Source organism: Labeo rohita, chromosome 22, assembly GCF_022985175.1.
Source record: "Labeo rohita strain BAU-BD-2019 chromosome 22, IGBB_LRoh.1.0, whole genome shotgun sequence".
Lineage (NCBI taxonomy): Eukaryota > Metazoa > Chordata > Actinopteri > Cypriniformes > Cyprinidae > Labeo > Labeo rohita.
In genome coordinates, this window is record NC_066890.1 from 32,498,916 (window position 1) to 32,514,297 (window position 15,382).

Sequence of the window (15,382 nt, forward strand, 5' to 3'; positions counted from 1 at the left end):
CCTCCCCCTTCCTCTCGCCGTCCGTTTGGCCCGTCTGCCAGAGTCCTAGAAAGAAGAATACGTCTCACAGCTCAAGCCGACCGGAAAGGGCCGTGAGGAAAGGCCACGTAAGAGTGACACGGTTATTGTGGATTTTAGACTTTTGGCTCTTGCACCTGTGGATGATGGGAACAAATTAGGTTGTAAATGTGAGATTTGGCTCAGGCCTGTGTTTAGGAGGTAAATTATACTTTGGGGGCCAGAAAAAAATGACTCATAATATGGCTTGCAATTGTGCTGGTACCAAACAATTTGATATAACACACGTCATATATTAATTAAATAAAATAATACCAATTATATTTATGTAAAATTTTATTAGAAATCTATTTAATTTTATATTATTAATTTGTAACGAATACATAAGAAATTAACCATAAATGTTATAACATATTTATATAACGTATTACCACCTTAAAATTGAATTGCGGTAATGAAAATGTAAAATATGAAATATTTTACCAACTATATAACATGGTCATTTTTGTTTTACCGCCTAAAATTTGCAATGCAGTAATAAAAATATATAATATGTGATATTCAGATAAAATAATCATTAGAATAATAATCAAATAATAAGAATAAGATATTCAGATATTATTTTTTTAAATATTTATTATTTTTAAATTATTAAAATGTTTATTGTTTTTATTATTTTATTTATTATTTTATATTTAAAAAAAAATGTTACCATAAAAATGACAATGGATAGATCAAATTTTTTTACAAAATAGAATTTCTTGTAACATTACTTGGATTATTTTAGTTATTTAATTCTCTTAACCGTTATGCAAAAAAAAAAAAAAAAAAAAAAAAAAAAAATTTATATATATATATATATATATGTCATTAATATTCTTAACATTAATACAACATATTTATAATTATTTTAGCTTTTAGACTGATTTAAACTAAAAGCAATTGTTTTACAGTAATATATTAATTAAATAAAATAATAAAATTTATATTTGTAAAACATTTTATTAGAAATCTGTTTCATATTATTAACATTTAATAAATACATAAGAAATTAACCGTAAATGTTTTAAATGTAATGTTTAAGTTTAACAATATAAAAATGTATATATAAAATATAAGATTTAAATATAAACAAAATTAATTTTACATAATATTTAACTGTGTATATATATATTTATAACAAAATAAACATTTTTCCTTGTAATATTGTTATTATTATTATTATTATTATTATTTAATTTTGTTACACAATCATTGGGAATAATAGGAATTACAGAAAAACATCTGGATTCATTCACTTTCAGGACGGGAGGCTGAGAACAGGTGATCACATCCTGCGGATCGGTGAGACGTCCACTCGAGGTTTGGCTAGTGACCAGGTGGTGCAGGTGCTGCAGGCCTGCGGTACCCATGTGAGGATGCTAATCGCACGGGACCCTCTGGGGGCGGCCCAGCCTCCGCCTCCACCTCCACCTGCCCCCACTGCCGCTCCAGTCACCTCCCTGCCACCTCCACCTCCTGTGCCATCCCGCAGGGGCAGCAAAACGGTACAGAATACACCACCTTTATAATGAATCAGTGAATGAATGATTTATTAGCTATATGATGCAGTATGTTAAAAACAAACACGTCTGGTTAATATTTCATCCACATTCATTCACAAGAAATTTATAATAAATAGGAAAGAAGTTAATTAGTATTAGTTTTTTATTATTTCTAAATAAATACATTTTGTTTTTTATTATTTATACAGAAATCAATCTAAAATTGTATGTATTTTCAGTTAAAATGTTAATTTTTAGACTAATTTTATGATCATAGTTTTTTTTTTCCTTTTTTTTTAAATCAAGACATTAGTACATTGTTCAAAATGATACTTACTGTAAAGCAATTGTTTATAATGTATTTAAGTTGTAATTGTTTATATAACAATGTTTTGCTACCTAAAAATTGCATTGTGGTATTAAAAATATTTAATATGTAATATTTTACCATCTGTATGACAGTAATATTTGTTTTACCGTCTAAAAAATTGCATTGCGGTAATAAAAATAATATGAAATATGTAGTATTTTACCACCTATTTAACAAGATAGTATTTGTATTTGATATTTGAATTGCGGTAATAAAAATGTAAAATATGACATATTTTACCAGCTATATTACATGGTCATTTTTGTTTTATCGTCTAAAAATTGCATTACAGTAATAAAAATATAAAATATGTAATATTTTATAACACATTACCACCTAAAAGTTGAATTGCGATAATAAAAATATAAAATATGAAATATTTTACCAACTATATAACACAATAATTTTTTATTTACTTCCTAAAAGTTGCAATGCAGTGATAAAAATATAAGATATGTATTATTTTACTTCCTATATAACATATTACCGCCTAAAAATTGCAATGCTGTAATAAAAATATAAAATATGTAATATTTTACCTCCTATATAACATATTACCACCTAAAAATTTAATTGCGGTAATAAAAATGTAAAATATTAAATATTTTATCAACTATATAACATGGTCATTTTTGATTTACTGCCTAAAATCGCATTGCAGTAATAAAAATATAAGATATGTAATATTTTACCTCTTATATATCATATTACCGCCTAAAAATTGCAATGCAGTAATAAAAAATATAAAAAATTTAATATTTTACCAACTATATAACATGGTAATTTTTGTTTTACCGCCTAAAAATTGCAATGCAGTAATAAAAATATATAATATGTAATATTCAAATAAAATAATAATTGAAATAATCAAATAAAATAATCCCTGAAATAATATTTAAATAAAATATCCAGATGTGTATCTGCAGTGATAAAGGAGAAATTTGCTTAAATTTAATAATAATAATAATAATAATTATAATAATAAAAGTTACCATAAAAATGACAATGGATAGATAACATTTTTAACAAAATATGATTTGTTGTAACATTGCTTTTAAAGTGTAAAACAGAAATGGGAATCTAATAATAGCCACTATGACTTTTTCTTAGTGTCCATCAAAATTACGCCCATAAGCCTATCTGTGATATCGTTTTCTCATATTATTTTTGTCTGAGGAATTTGGGATAATAAGCAGCCTGAATATGTTTTTGTAGATTCACCCTGTAACAAAAAAGCAGTGTTTGAAAACAATAAATCAAAAGTCAGTTTTTGTTCTTTTTGTAATGTTGCAGCCGAATTTGGAGGGCTACGAAATCCATGAAGTTGCGTTAAAAAAGAAAGAAGGCCAAAGCCTCGGGATCTCCATAATCGGATACAACGCTTTGACCACTAAGGGTAAGAAACACATTTTCCTTGTTTTCCCAGAATCCCGACGACTAATCAGTATGTTGTTAATTATTATTTCCTCTCGTCTCTGTTGCATGTCAGATGCGGTGGGGGTCTTTGTGAAGAACGTGGTTCCAGGCAGCGCCGCTGAGCAGAGCGGGAAAATCCTTGTCCACGACAGGATAATAGCAGTGGGTTCTTAATCACTTTTTAATGAGCTCTACCTTAATTAGCCCCGTGTCCGTACGAGCGCTCTGACAGAACAGAACGCCAACTAAGCGAGACGTCTCTTTCATCTCATGTTGAGTCACAGTTTAATAAGAACGGGTTTGAGCGCGGACGCGGTCAGCTGTCACGCTCTTCCCAGACTCACGCTAGGCTAATCGGTCCCGCTGAGGCAACTTGGAGAGCCCGGTTAGCCGGGCCTGAAGTGACTTCTTGATTGTCTTTGTGTCTGTGTGAACAGTTGGATGGCGTGAACCTCCAGGGATTCACCAACCAGGAAGTCCTGGAGGTAATGAAGCGGACGGGTGATATCGTACACCTTACCCTTATTAGGAAGATCAACTCGCCCAAGAGGACGGCCGTAGAAAAATCGCTAGATAAAGGTAAAGTGACGTGTGTTGTGTTAGGATCAGATCTGTACCTACAGAGTCATTTGAAATATTTTAAAATAAAAGTGTTAACATTTTATCAAATGTAAGAATAATAATAAATATTTATAGTATTTTCATTTGAATGCACTGTTCATTTTTAAGAAAATAAATAATATGCGAAATTATTGGACTGTTAAACTGCATCAAAACAGGAAATTCACACACAAATATTTGTGTTATGTTTATATTTAATATTAAATACTTACGTTTCCTTTTAATGCATTCCATTAATTTTTAAGAAAATAAATAATATGCGAAATTATTGGACTGTTAAACTCCATCAAAACAGGAAATTCACACACAAATATTTCAATTAAATTTATATTTAATATTAAATAAATGCGTTTCATTTTAATGCATTGAGTTAATTTTTAAGAAAATAAATAATTCACACAAATTCACATGAATATTTAAATTATATGTATGTTTAATATGAAATAAATGTTTCATTTTTAATGCATTCAATTCATTTTTAAGAAAATAAATAATATGTGAAATTACTGAACTGTTAAACTCCATCAAAATAAGGAAATTCACACAAATATTTAAATACAATTTATATTTAATATTAAATACATGCATTTCATTTTAATGCATTCAATTAATTTTTAAGAAAATAAATAATATGTGAAATTATTGGACTGTTAAACTCCATCAGAAAAAGGAAATTCACACAAATATTTAAATTATATTTATATTTAATTTTAAATACATGCATTTCATTTTAATGCATTCAGTTAATTTTTAAGAAAATAAATAATATGCGAAATTATTAGACTGTTAAACTCCATCAAAACAGGAAATTCACACAAATATTTATTTTATGTTTATTTCAATTTAGTGAATTCTATTAAATTTTAAAAAAGAATAAATAGCATTAAATTATTGGGCTTTTAAACCGCATCAAAACAGGAAATTTAAACACAAATATTTATATTTAATCTTAAATACTTAAATTTCATTTTAATGTATTCCATTTATTTTTAAGAAAACTAATAACGTGAAATTATTGGACTTAAGCTGAAAATCAAAACATTAAATTCACACACACATATTGTATTATATTTAATATTAAATATTATTAAATAAATTTTATTTTAGTGCATTTCATCAATTTGAAAAAAAAAAAAAAAATTTTAAACTGCATCAAAATATGAAGTTTAAACACAAATATTTATATAATATTTATAAGTAATATTAAATACTTAAGTTGCATTTTAATTAATTCCATTTAATTAATTCATTTTTAAGAAAATAAAAATGTGAAATTATTGAACTGTTAAACTGCATCAAAACAAATTCAAACACAAATATTTATAATTAATATTTAATAGTTAAATTTTATTTTAGTACATTTCATTAATTAAAAAAGAAACTTATTTTAAAAAATTTGAAAGTAAAATTATTGTTTTTTTTTGTTTGTTTTTTTTCCAACTGCATAGATATTATGTGTGTGTGTGTGTGTGTGTGTGTATAATTTTATATATATTTACATCTTTATAAATGATGGTTACAAATGTTGATTCAGACTTAAGTGTGTATGTGTGTATACTGGTGTGTTGATACAGTCCAGAGAGAGTCGTCGCGTGTGTCTCTAAAGAGATCGTCTGAGATCAAGGCGCGGGCGGATGTTCAGAGGGGCTCTGTGGTGGAGTCTATGGACCCTGCTCTGAGTGGGATCAAACAACAGCTGCAGGGAAATAGTGAGTTCATACAATACACAAACATGTCTTTTCACTCACATACAGGTGCTCAACAATGTGGCCAATATCACAAACATCACACAGATCAGACTCAGTTACTCTGCTCCTGTAAAAACATCCTTCCTTTGGTTTTGATTGGCTTTTTACTCATGTGTTAAGCCTGGCTGCTCATGCAGACAATGAAACATACCAGGAGGTTTTTCACACCAAAGACCTTAAAGGGATAGTTCACCCAAAAATGAAAATTACCACATAATTTACTCACCCTCAAACCATCGTAGATGTACATATGTTCGTTCAGACAAATACAATAGGAGTTAAATTAAAAATTGTCCTGCCTCTTCCAAACTTTATTATGGCAGTGAATGGGTGTTGAGACTTTAAAGCCCAAAAAAGTGCATCCATCCAACATAAAAGAAACTCCACACAGCTCCAGGGGATTAATAAAAGCCTTTTGAAGCGAATCGATGTGTTTAAGAATAATATTCACTTTTAAAATGTTATAAAACACCGCTTTCTTAAAAACGCACCTACGACAATTAGCGGGAAGCTAGAGATTACAGTTTATAAAGTTAAAAATATGCATCTTTTTTCTTAATAAACACATTTATTCGCTTCAGATCATAAACTGTGTGGAGCACTTTTTTTTAAATTAAACAAAATTTAATCAGTTTGCTTAAAACAAGAACAAATTTAGCTACAAGCAGCGATTACCAGGGTTCAAGCGCTTTAAGGCATTTAATTACGTTATTTATATAAAAATTTAGATATACCCAGGTAATTTACCATAGAAATTATGTTTTTAACATTTATAACTGTTATAGCGCCAGCTGTGGTCTGATCTCCCTAAAAGTTCGCATGCTTGTTTGGAATCACCTGTCGCATGTGCTCACCAGGTTTTGTGAAGTTTTGAGTTTTCCTTTAGGCTTTATAGGATTTTGGGTAAATTTGGAAAGGCCCCTTTTCTAAACGACCCCATTATAGCCTTCCAGTGGGTAAATTTTAACTTTTTTTTTTTTTTTTTTTTTTGATAATTATTGACCTAGAGAGTTCAGAGAATTGTACTTCAAAGTTTTTTTCCAGACTGCACAAAAAACCTAGTTTGCAAAAGTAGGTTTTTGATATCTTCTTAATTATTTAACAAACAATTTGATTGACAGCAGTGGTTGTAGAGGCAAAGTTGTCCCGACTGAGGAGTTCAATCGCAGTGGTTCTCAACTCCAGTCCTCGGGGCCCACTGCTCTGCACATTTTGTATGTTTCTAAATCTGACACACTCAAGTTCGTGGATCTTTCGCCTAACGAGCCGATGATCTGAATCAGGTGTGGTAAAGGAGAAGTCCACTTCTAGAACAGCAATTCACAAATAATTTACTCACCCCTTGTCATCCAAGATGTTCATGTATTTCTGTCTTCTGTCATAAAGAAATTATGGTTTTTGAGGAAAACATTTCAGGATTTTTCTTCATATAATGGACTTAATTGGTGCACCAATTTTAAATTTCCAAAATGAGAAAATTATTTGGAAATTGTTGTTCTGGAAGTGGACTTCTCCTTTAAATGAGGGAGACATACAAAATGTGCAGAGCAGTGGGCCTCGAGGACTGGAGTTGAGAACCACTGTTCTATCATATGACACGAATATCGCACATGCGCGAAAAACCGCACAACGTGTAATGGCGGCCATGTTTTTTGAGATACGCAAATGTCCTTATAGACGTTTGTGGCACCAAGAACGTACAAACCAATTTTCATGTTGAATAGACAAATGGTTGTGCAGTTAGTGCCATTTTTATGTGTTTTTATTCCCTTTAATAGCGCCACCAAGTGGCTAAGCTCCGCAATTTTTTTCATGTGACCTCAGATTGAGCTCTTACATAAGTGTTCCGGGTTTAGCGAAGATGTCTCATTTCGTTATTTCGTTATAGGCATTTTATTAAAAGTGGTCCTGCCTCTTCGACGTTTTAACTTCCCTTTGCGATGGTGAGTCGACAGAACTATTTTTTGATAATTATTGATATTCACTCTCCAGAGAATTTTTCTGCACTGGTTCGATTCCAATCGGGTGAAAAACCTAGAACTATTTTTGCAAAAGGAGGTTTTTCAAAAAATGCGAAATACCTAAAAATTCCGTTTTGTCCATCATGACCCAAGGATTCCAACAATGTAAGACACTTGAGCCTGTAGCGCCTATGTACTTTTGTTCGCTGTAGCGCCCCCGTCAGGGCAAGCCTTGGTCACATTGTAGGTGGTGTGAGTACTACCGTCCCTCCCGACTTTCAAGTCTCTACGACTTACAGTTTGGTTTGCACGATCAGTTTTACGTGGAGATCACTGATCCATGGCCATTTTAACAATTACAATAGCGTTTCAGCTGTATGCGCTCGAACCTCTAAATATTTGTTGATGGGAAATGAAAAACCGTTACCGGTTGTAGAATTTGTTGTTTTTATGTAAAACATCTAATACCTTTTGGACAAACTAATTCGACTGTATGCGTACAGTACACACGTACTACACTGATGGCTGAATTTACATCTTGTGTACTGTACATGTACCTTAAAATAGGCATAAAACCAAAGTAAACTTTGAGCTTAATGCTGATGAATCCGATCCTTGGCGCTTCCCTCTGGATGGAGGTCAGATTCAGGCCAGCTTCTACACCGAGCTTAGCAGGCATTGTTTCAGTCATGTTAGCCGGCAGATATAAATATGGAGATAGGCGGCCTGGAAGCGGAAGAGCGGGCCTTGGCTGAAGCCGAAGCAGCCCGGAGCTCTGGTTACATTCTGCCCTAATTAATCCGGACAAGACCCGGTACCTGCCAAACTCCTAAATAAAGCGTTCTGTTGCACTGGGCCAGTACATGCCCGGGATAACAATGATTGGTTGTCAAGGACTCATTTCCCAAAGCTGGAATCATAGCACGTGTAAAACGATAGCCGCCCTCGAGTCAAAACACACAGCGCTTTAATCATGCTTTCACCTCCCGCCTTTTTTCCCTGTGGTCTTAAGAAATGATATTGCCATGTGAGTGTGTAGATGTTTAAATATTTTCTTTACGGATAATGCGCGACTGTTTTGGTACGTTGACGGGACATTTGATAAGAGGTTTCGCTAAATTTCACCCGTCGATTTGAAAGATAACGACCCTGGAAGTGCCATTATATAGTTTCTTTTGTGTCACGTAAAGTTGAAATTCTCTGGAAACAGATGTGTTTCGCCGCTAATGTTAAAAAAAAAGTGGATAACACGGACTAGTTGCTCCCGGGTTTTTGCGCCTTTTCCAAAATCTGTCACACCAGCAGTTGCGACCCATTAAAATCATTGCTAAAGTTGACAGCGAGAGCGCTTAATCACAAAGAAGTGGTGACAATCGCTCCACGTTGGTATAATTATACTCCGCGGTTGCTCCAGAAATGCCCACAGCAGTTAAAAACCACAGGAAATACTATGTAAAACCCCATTTACTCGACTTTTGTGGGTCTGTGGTAAGTTTTCCCATGTGATGCCCTTTATTAAATGTTGAGTGACGTTTGGATAGGGGGTGGACATTTGTTCTCGGTGTCAGCGTAGTTTTCCCTGATACATAAACATAACAAGCCATTGCCGTGATCAACATTTCCCCTACTCTCCATATTTTCCATTGCGCCGCACCTGGGCTGCAGATGTTGGCTGGGGTTTGACGTCCCACGTGTTGAAGCGATGCATTGCTGTATTAATGTAGTCAAACATTTGTGATGAATGGTGTTGTGAGTGAGGCGTTAGAAATGCTAATTTAATCAGGTCTGCATCCCTCGCTCTCACTCACTCACTGACTTTACTTTTTACCGTAATGTGCGTTAGCGTAGCAGTTCACATCAAGGCCTGAAACTTTTGAAAAAGCTTTTTTCTGCTTTTTGCATGAGGGGTTTAGTAAAAGCTGCTTGTTTTTTATTCATTTTATGTTTGTTTATTTATTTTTTGGAAAGAGCTTTTCAGCAAAGAAGCATGAAATTGATTAAAAATGACAGTAAAAAAAAATCCACACAAAAAAGTAGCAAATAAAGCACAAAAATAAACCAGAGGCAAAAGTAAACAAAATGTTTCTTGAGCAACAAATCAGCATATTAAAAGGCATATGGAAGTATCATGTGACACTGAAGGCTGGAGTAATGATGTAATTGTAATTATATTTCACAATTTTGCTGTTGTTTATGTATTTTTGGTCAAATAAACAGTCTTATAGTGCTGTCAAATGAATAATCGCGATTAATCGATAAATACTGTTTTTGTTTACATAATATGTGTGTGTGTGCTGTGTATATTTATTAGGCATATATAAATACATGCATTTATATATTTAAGAAAAAATATGTTGTTTATATATTGAAATACTTGCGGTTAATCGTTTGAAAGCACTTTATAATACATGCAAAATATGCGTTTTATGAAATAAAAGTAGTCAGTACTTTTAAAGAAATATTATTTTACTATTGTAATATGAAAAATTACATTTTACACAACTGTATAGGGCCTTATGAAATCAATTTTTTTAATAAATTTTTTTTATTTGTTAATTTTTTTATTCCACTTAATTAATTCCTTTAAAAAATATCTGATTCAAAAAGCTTGTCTAATGAATTGAAATCATGAAACTTACACAATTTAACAGCAATTTAATGTTTAACAAAAATTACAGTTTGAAGGCCCTATGAAATACTTTTTTTTTTTTTTTTTTTTTTTTTTTTTTTTTTAATCAAATTCAGTTTTATTTTTTTTTTTTTTTTTTTTTTACCAAATGTTTGTTTATTTATTTATTTATTTATTTATTTATTTATTTATTCCCCAGAAATACTGTTATGTATTCTGGTAAATAATTTTTCTGGTAAATAATAAAACATTATTCTTTAAATTACATTAAGTGATATATTTCTGTCACAATTTCTTCAAGTTATACCAAACTTTTATTTTGAGAGTTTGCTATGAAGACCTTTAAGTTTCTGTTTGTATTTGATATGACGGTAGTTTTTCTCTAAAGAAATAATAAAATGCTCATTTTATTATGCACGTTTATGTGTTAATGTACTCGTATATTGATGCGACAGAAGTTGAAAATGCCGTGAGCGGCACACAGCAGTAAACAAAACCGCACGTCTGCGCAGAACATGCAGGATTCATTTTTAATATTTTTAGTTCATGAATCCATGCAGGATTCATTTTTAGTATTTTTGCAGCTTAATATTTACAGACACTAGTCCATATGGCATTTTGATTTAAGTGACAAATTTCGTGACATTCCACGTTATACTGTAAATTGTTTTTTTTTAATACCTGGATTGCATGATTGGGTCCACATTTTCTGCATAATTGTATGATTTTAATTGGCTGCATGCAGCCAAAAAAGGCAAGACAACAGACCACAATTAACATTTTTTAAGGTGGTATACTGATTTTTATCAACGTATTTAATGTGTCTCTATTGTTTGTAGTAACAGGAGACCAAGTTGTACCTTATTCAAGGCATGCGTCTGTTAAATTTACAGCTTAGGTTACATAAAAACTTAGTTCTGTCCTTACCCAGAGCATATTTCTCTGAAACCCCCTACTACCCCCGCCCCATATCATAGTTAAGGGTCAGAAGTGCCCATAAAAGCTGTTCCACCCATTTATTTGCCTCCATTGCCCTTTGGGCTTCCAGCCGATACTGTTCCCAGGCGTCCCGTTGTCTTTTTCTGCAGTATCACTGCTGACTCCTCTCTCAACTCTTGCCCTCGGCGCACTCTCGGCCCTCTGATTATATTCATCCGTCAGCCTGACATCAATCCCATGCTAGTATGCGGCACCTGACATTAATGTCATACGTTTCCACTCACTCTGTCACGGACAGTGGGCACCCAAATGGCGGTAATTGACTTTAAACGCTGCTCTCATTATTGTGTGTGTGTTGTAGTGCAAGAGCCGGCCCCGCTGACGGAGATGGAGCTTCGCGCTAAATGGGAGCAGGCTCTCGGTCCACATTACGATGTTATGGTAAGCAAAAATGTAGGGGAAGTAATGTTAACAGATGCTAAGTGCGGCTCTCAATTAAACATGAAGCAAACTGCACATCAGCAAGAACCGCCGGCACTTACGCATGCTGTGATAAGAGATGTTCGATCGACCAGCTAAATCTGGCGGTAGATTGCCTCAGTTGACTTCTATTGGATTTGAGTTCATGTGCTGACACACTGTTGTTTTGTTTTATTTACCATAAAGGGAGTGTGGTGACCACATTTATTTTTTAACGTTTTATTTATTTATTTTATTTTACTTGCATTCTGTTTTTTTTTTTTCTACAGGTTGTACAGCTTGACCCTGTCATAGATGATGATATTGAGCTGCAGAAGTACTCCAAGGTAACGTGGAAACGACATAATTCATGATTCATTCATTCGTTCATTCATCTCTATAGTAGGGATGGGCAAACTGTCAAATATTCTAGATATATAGTGGAGACGATAGTGAGTTGGACACATGTAATTCTTCTTGAAGGAGAAGTCCACTTCCAAAACAAAGATTCACGTGTAATTTACTCACCCCCTTGTCATCCAAGATGTTCTTGTCTTTTTTCAGTTGTAAAGAAATTGTTTTTTGAGGGAAAACATTTCAGCATTTTTCTCCATATAATGGACTGATATGGTGCCCCGATTTTGAACTTCCAAAATGCAGTTTAAATGCGGCTTCAAACGATCTCAAATGTGCTTGTAAACGAGTCCAGCCGAGAAAGAAGGGTCTTATCTAGCGTAACGATCGGTTATTTTCATAAAAATTGTTTTCATAAACAATTTATATACTTTTTAATGTCAAACGCTCGTCTTGTCTTACTCTGCCTGGACTGTTTTTGTTCCGGTTCATGACAGTTAGGATATGTTGAAAAACTCCCATCTCATGTTCTCCTGCAACTTCAAAATCGTCCTATATCACTGTTTTACCTTTTTTGTTAAGGATGTTTGATCTTCTTTGAATGTTCACTTTGCAAAGACTGGGTCGGTACTTCTGCAGCGATGTAGGATGATTTTAATGAAGTTGATGATGATTTTTGAAGTTGAGGTCATTGAGAGCAAGGCAAGATGAGCGTTTGTGGTTGAAAAGTATTTAAATTGTATGTTTTTAATAAAAATAAGATCGTTTCGCTAGATAAGACCCCATTGAAGCCACATTTAAACTGCATTTTGGAAGTTTAAAATCGGAGCACCATAGCAGTCCATTATATGGAGAAAAATCCTGAAATGTTTTCCTCAAAAAACATAAATTTCTGTTTTTTGAAGAAAGAAAGACATGAACATCTTGGATGACAAGGGGGTGAGTACATTATTGCGAATCTTTGTTTTGGAAGTGGACTTCTCCTTTAAGATATCAAGATGGTTTTTAGCTTCTCACAAGTGAATACACTTAATTAATTTCTGCGAATCAATTTGTTACAATGAATCAATTCAAAACCTTGATCACACAACAAATCTATTGAAGTCCCCCACTTGGCTTTTAATATTTTCAAGTGTATATTTGTAGTAAGAATATATTGTAATATTGGTGCATATAGAGAAAAATAAATTATCCTTGTGTTCATTTAATAATAAAACCTTGTGGAATTTAGATTTTACTGTGTTTAAGCACTGTTTTTGAGAAAACATTTAAAAATCAAGATACGTATTAAAGGGATAATTCACCCAAAAATGAAAATTACCTCATGATTTACTCAACCTGTATATGACTTCTTTCTTCAGATGAATACAATCAGAGTTATATTAAATAATGTCCTGGCTCTTCCAAGTTTTATAATGGCAGTGAATGGGTGTTGAGATTTTGAAGTCCAATAAAGTGCATCCATCCATCATAAAAAGTACTCCACATGGCTCCGGTGGTTAATAAAGACCTTCTGAAGCAAATCGATGCATTTGTGTAAGAAATATATATACATACTTAAAACTTAGTAAAGCGTAATATTTAGCTTTTGTTAATTGTTGTATGCACATTTACGAGAGAGTGGCATTCCAGCAGATGACGTAGGACATAGGCGAAGGTGGTGATGAATGCGGAAGCGCAGTGGACAGAGCAAAACAAAGCACTGGTCCTGAATTAAAGTACAAAATGAGGATTTGCAGTCCTCTTTTTTTTTTTTTTTTTTTTTTTTTTTTTTAGCACTTTTTTTTAGGAGTCAATTTTCAGGACCTTCTAAACAATAATAAAAAAAAATCTGATTAAAAACTAGTGATATTTAACTCCTTAAAGTGATTTACAGGGGAATTTTGTTTTACCTTTGTAATGGCATTTTTCTAACTTTATTAAAAGTATGTCATCTTTTATGTCAATTTTTTTTTTAAAAAACTATATTTTATAAGCTTTTTAAAATGTCTAAATAAAACAACAGAATAAAAACAAGTAGATAAGGAATAAGTTATCAATAAAATGAAGTCATTATTAACCAAATTTATTTGTACTACAGAAGTGGCACAGAAGAACACAAAAGTGGCTTGTAGGTGTATTTTCATGTTTAATGAGGCACAGAGGTGGCATAAGTGCAATCAAATTCATAAATTCATATTGAGATTAATGTTTTAAATATTGAATATTGCAATATTAAATGATTTAAATGACTAAAAAGATTAAACTAAAACTGCCAGTAGGTGGCGGCAAGTCACTGATTTAATTACTAATTCATTCATTCATTAGATTCGTTCGAACGGCTGACATTGTGAAATATGTCTGTGATCCATTACTCAAATTTACAAAAACATGTAGAAACCTTTGAAGCCTTCCTCATCGCAAACACAAATATGCTGATCAGGTCAGTCGCACTGGCGCTCCTAAATATTTTTTCATTTGCACGCAAATCTGACTAAAATGGTCGCACTGTAGAGTCCTGATTTGTAAAGAAAAATGTCAAACCGGCATACAACAGCCATGTGAAGTACTTTTATGATGGATGGATGCACTTTATTGGACTTCAAAATATTAACACCCATTCACTGCCTTTATAAAGCTTGGAAGAACCAGGATTTTTTTTTTTATATAACTCTGATTGTATTCGTCTGAAAGAAGAAAGTCACATACACCTAGGATGGCTTGAGGGTGAGTAAATCATGGGGTAATTTTCATTTTTGGGTGAACTGTCTCTTTAAATCTTACCTAGCCATGTTCAGTAGTGACCATAATGAGTGAGTAACCTTAAAATGATGTTTCTGCAGCTTCTCCCAATACACACAATGCGCTTAGGCGTGGAACTAGACTCTTTTGATGGACACCACTACATTTCCACAGTTGCTCCTGAAGGCCCAGTAGCAAAACATGGGCTGCTTCGACCAGAGGATGAACTTCTGGAGGTAAAGTCATTATAACAGCATCTACACTGTCGACGTGTGTCCTCCCCGCACCCTCACTATTTGGCATTATAGTTACGTGGGCTCCCAGGGTTTGGCCAGCCTGCAGTTTTGCTCTTGGCTTGCTTTGGTTAGCCTCTTCTCGGTAGCTTTAATAACACTGACCTTTGCATCCTGCCAGCACCGAGCCTCCAGGAAGGCTTGCTGCTGCTGCTGCTGGCTGCTGGCTCATGGATGTTCTGGCAGGAGGGCTCCTGAGTCTGACCGAGGCCATCTGCATGACTGTCCCCTGCCCTAACCTCCCCACTGGCCTTGCTTCCTGCCCCCTTCCCTCTAAACTTCCCCCTCCCACCTGGTCTGGTGGCCGAG

At 33.4% G+C, this 15,382-nt stretch overlaps 1 protein-coding gene across 4 annotated transcripts in view; it reads left to right on the plus strand.

Moving 5' to 3' along the window:
- patj (PATJ crumbs cell polarity complex component) overlaps positions 1-15,382 on the plus strand; it is a 154,737-nt gene that overhangs the window by 21,278 nt on the left and 118,077 nt on the right. For all 4 annotated transcript variants that reach the window (XM_051094264.1, XM_051094263.1, XM_051094266.1 and 1 more), the window contains exons 9-16: positions 1,323-1,565; positions 3,226-3,328; positions 3,422-3,510; positions 3,786-3,927; positions 5,544-5,678; positions 11,608-11,687; positions 11,996-12,052; positions 14,882-15,016. In XM_051094264.1, coding sequence (XP_050950221.1) covers positions 1,323-1,565; positions 3,226-3,328; positions 3,422-3,510; positions 3,786-3,927; positions 5,544-5,678; positions 11,608-11,687; positions 11,996-12,052; positions 14,882-15,016 — 984 coding nt within the window. The remainder of the gene's footprint in view (positions 1-1,322; positions 1,566-3,225; positions 3,329-3,421; positions 3,511-3,785; positions 3,928-5,543; positions 5,679-11,607; positions 11,688-11,995; positions 12,053-14,881; positions 15,017-15,382) is intronic.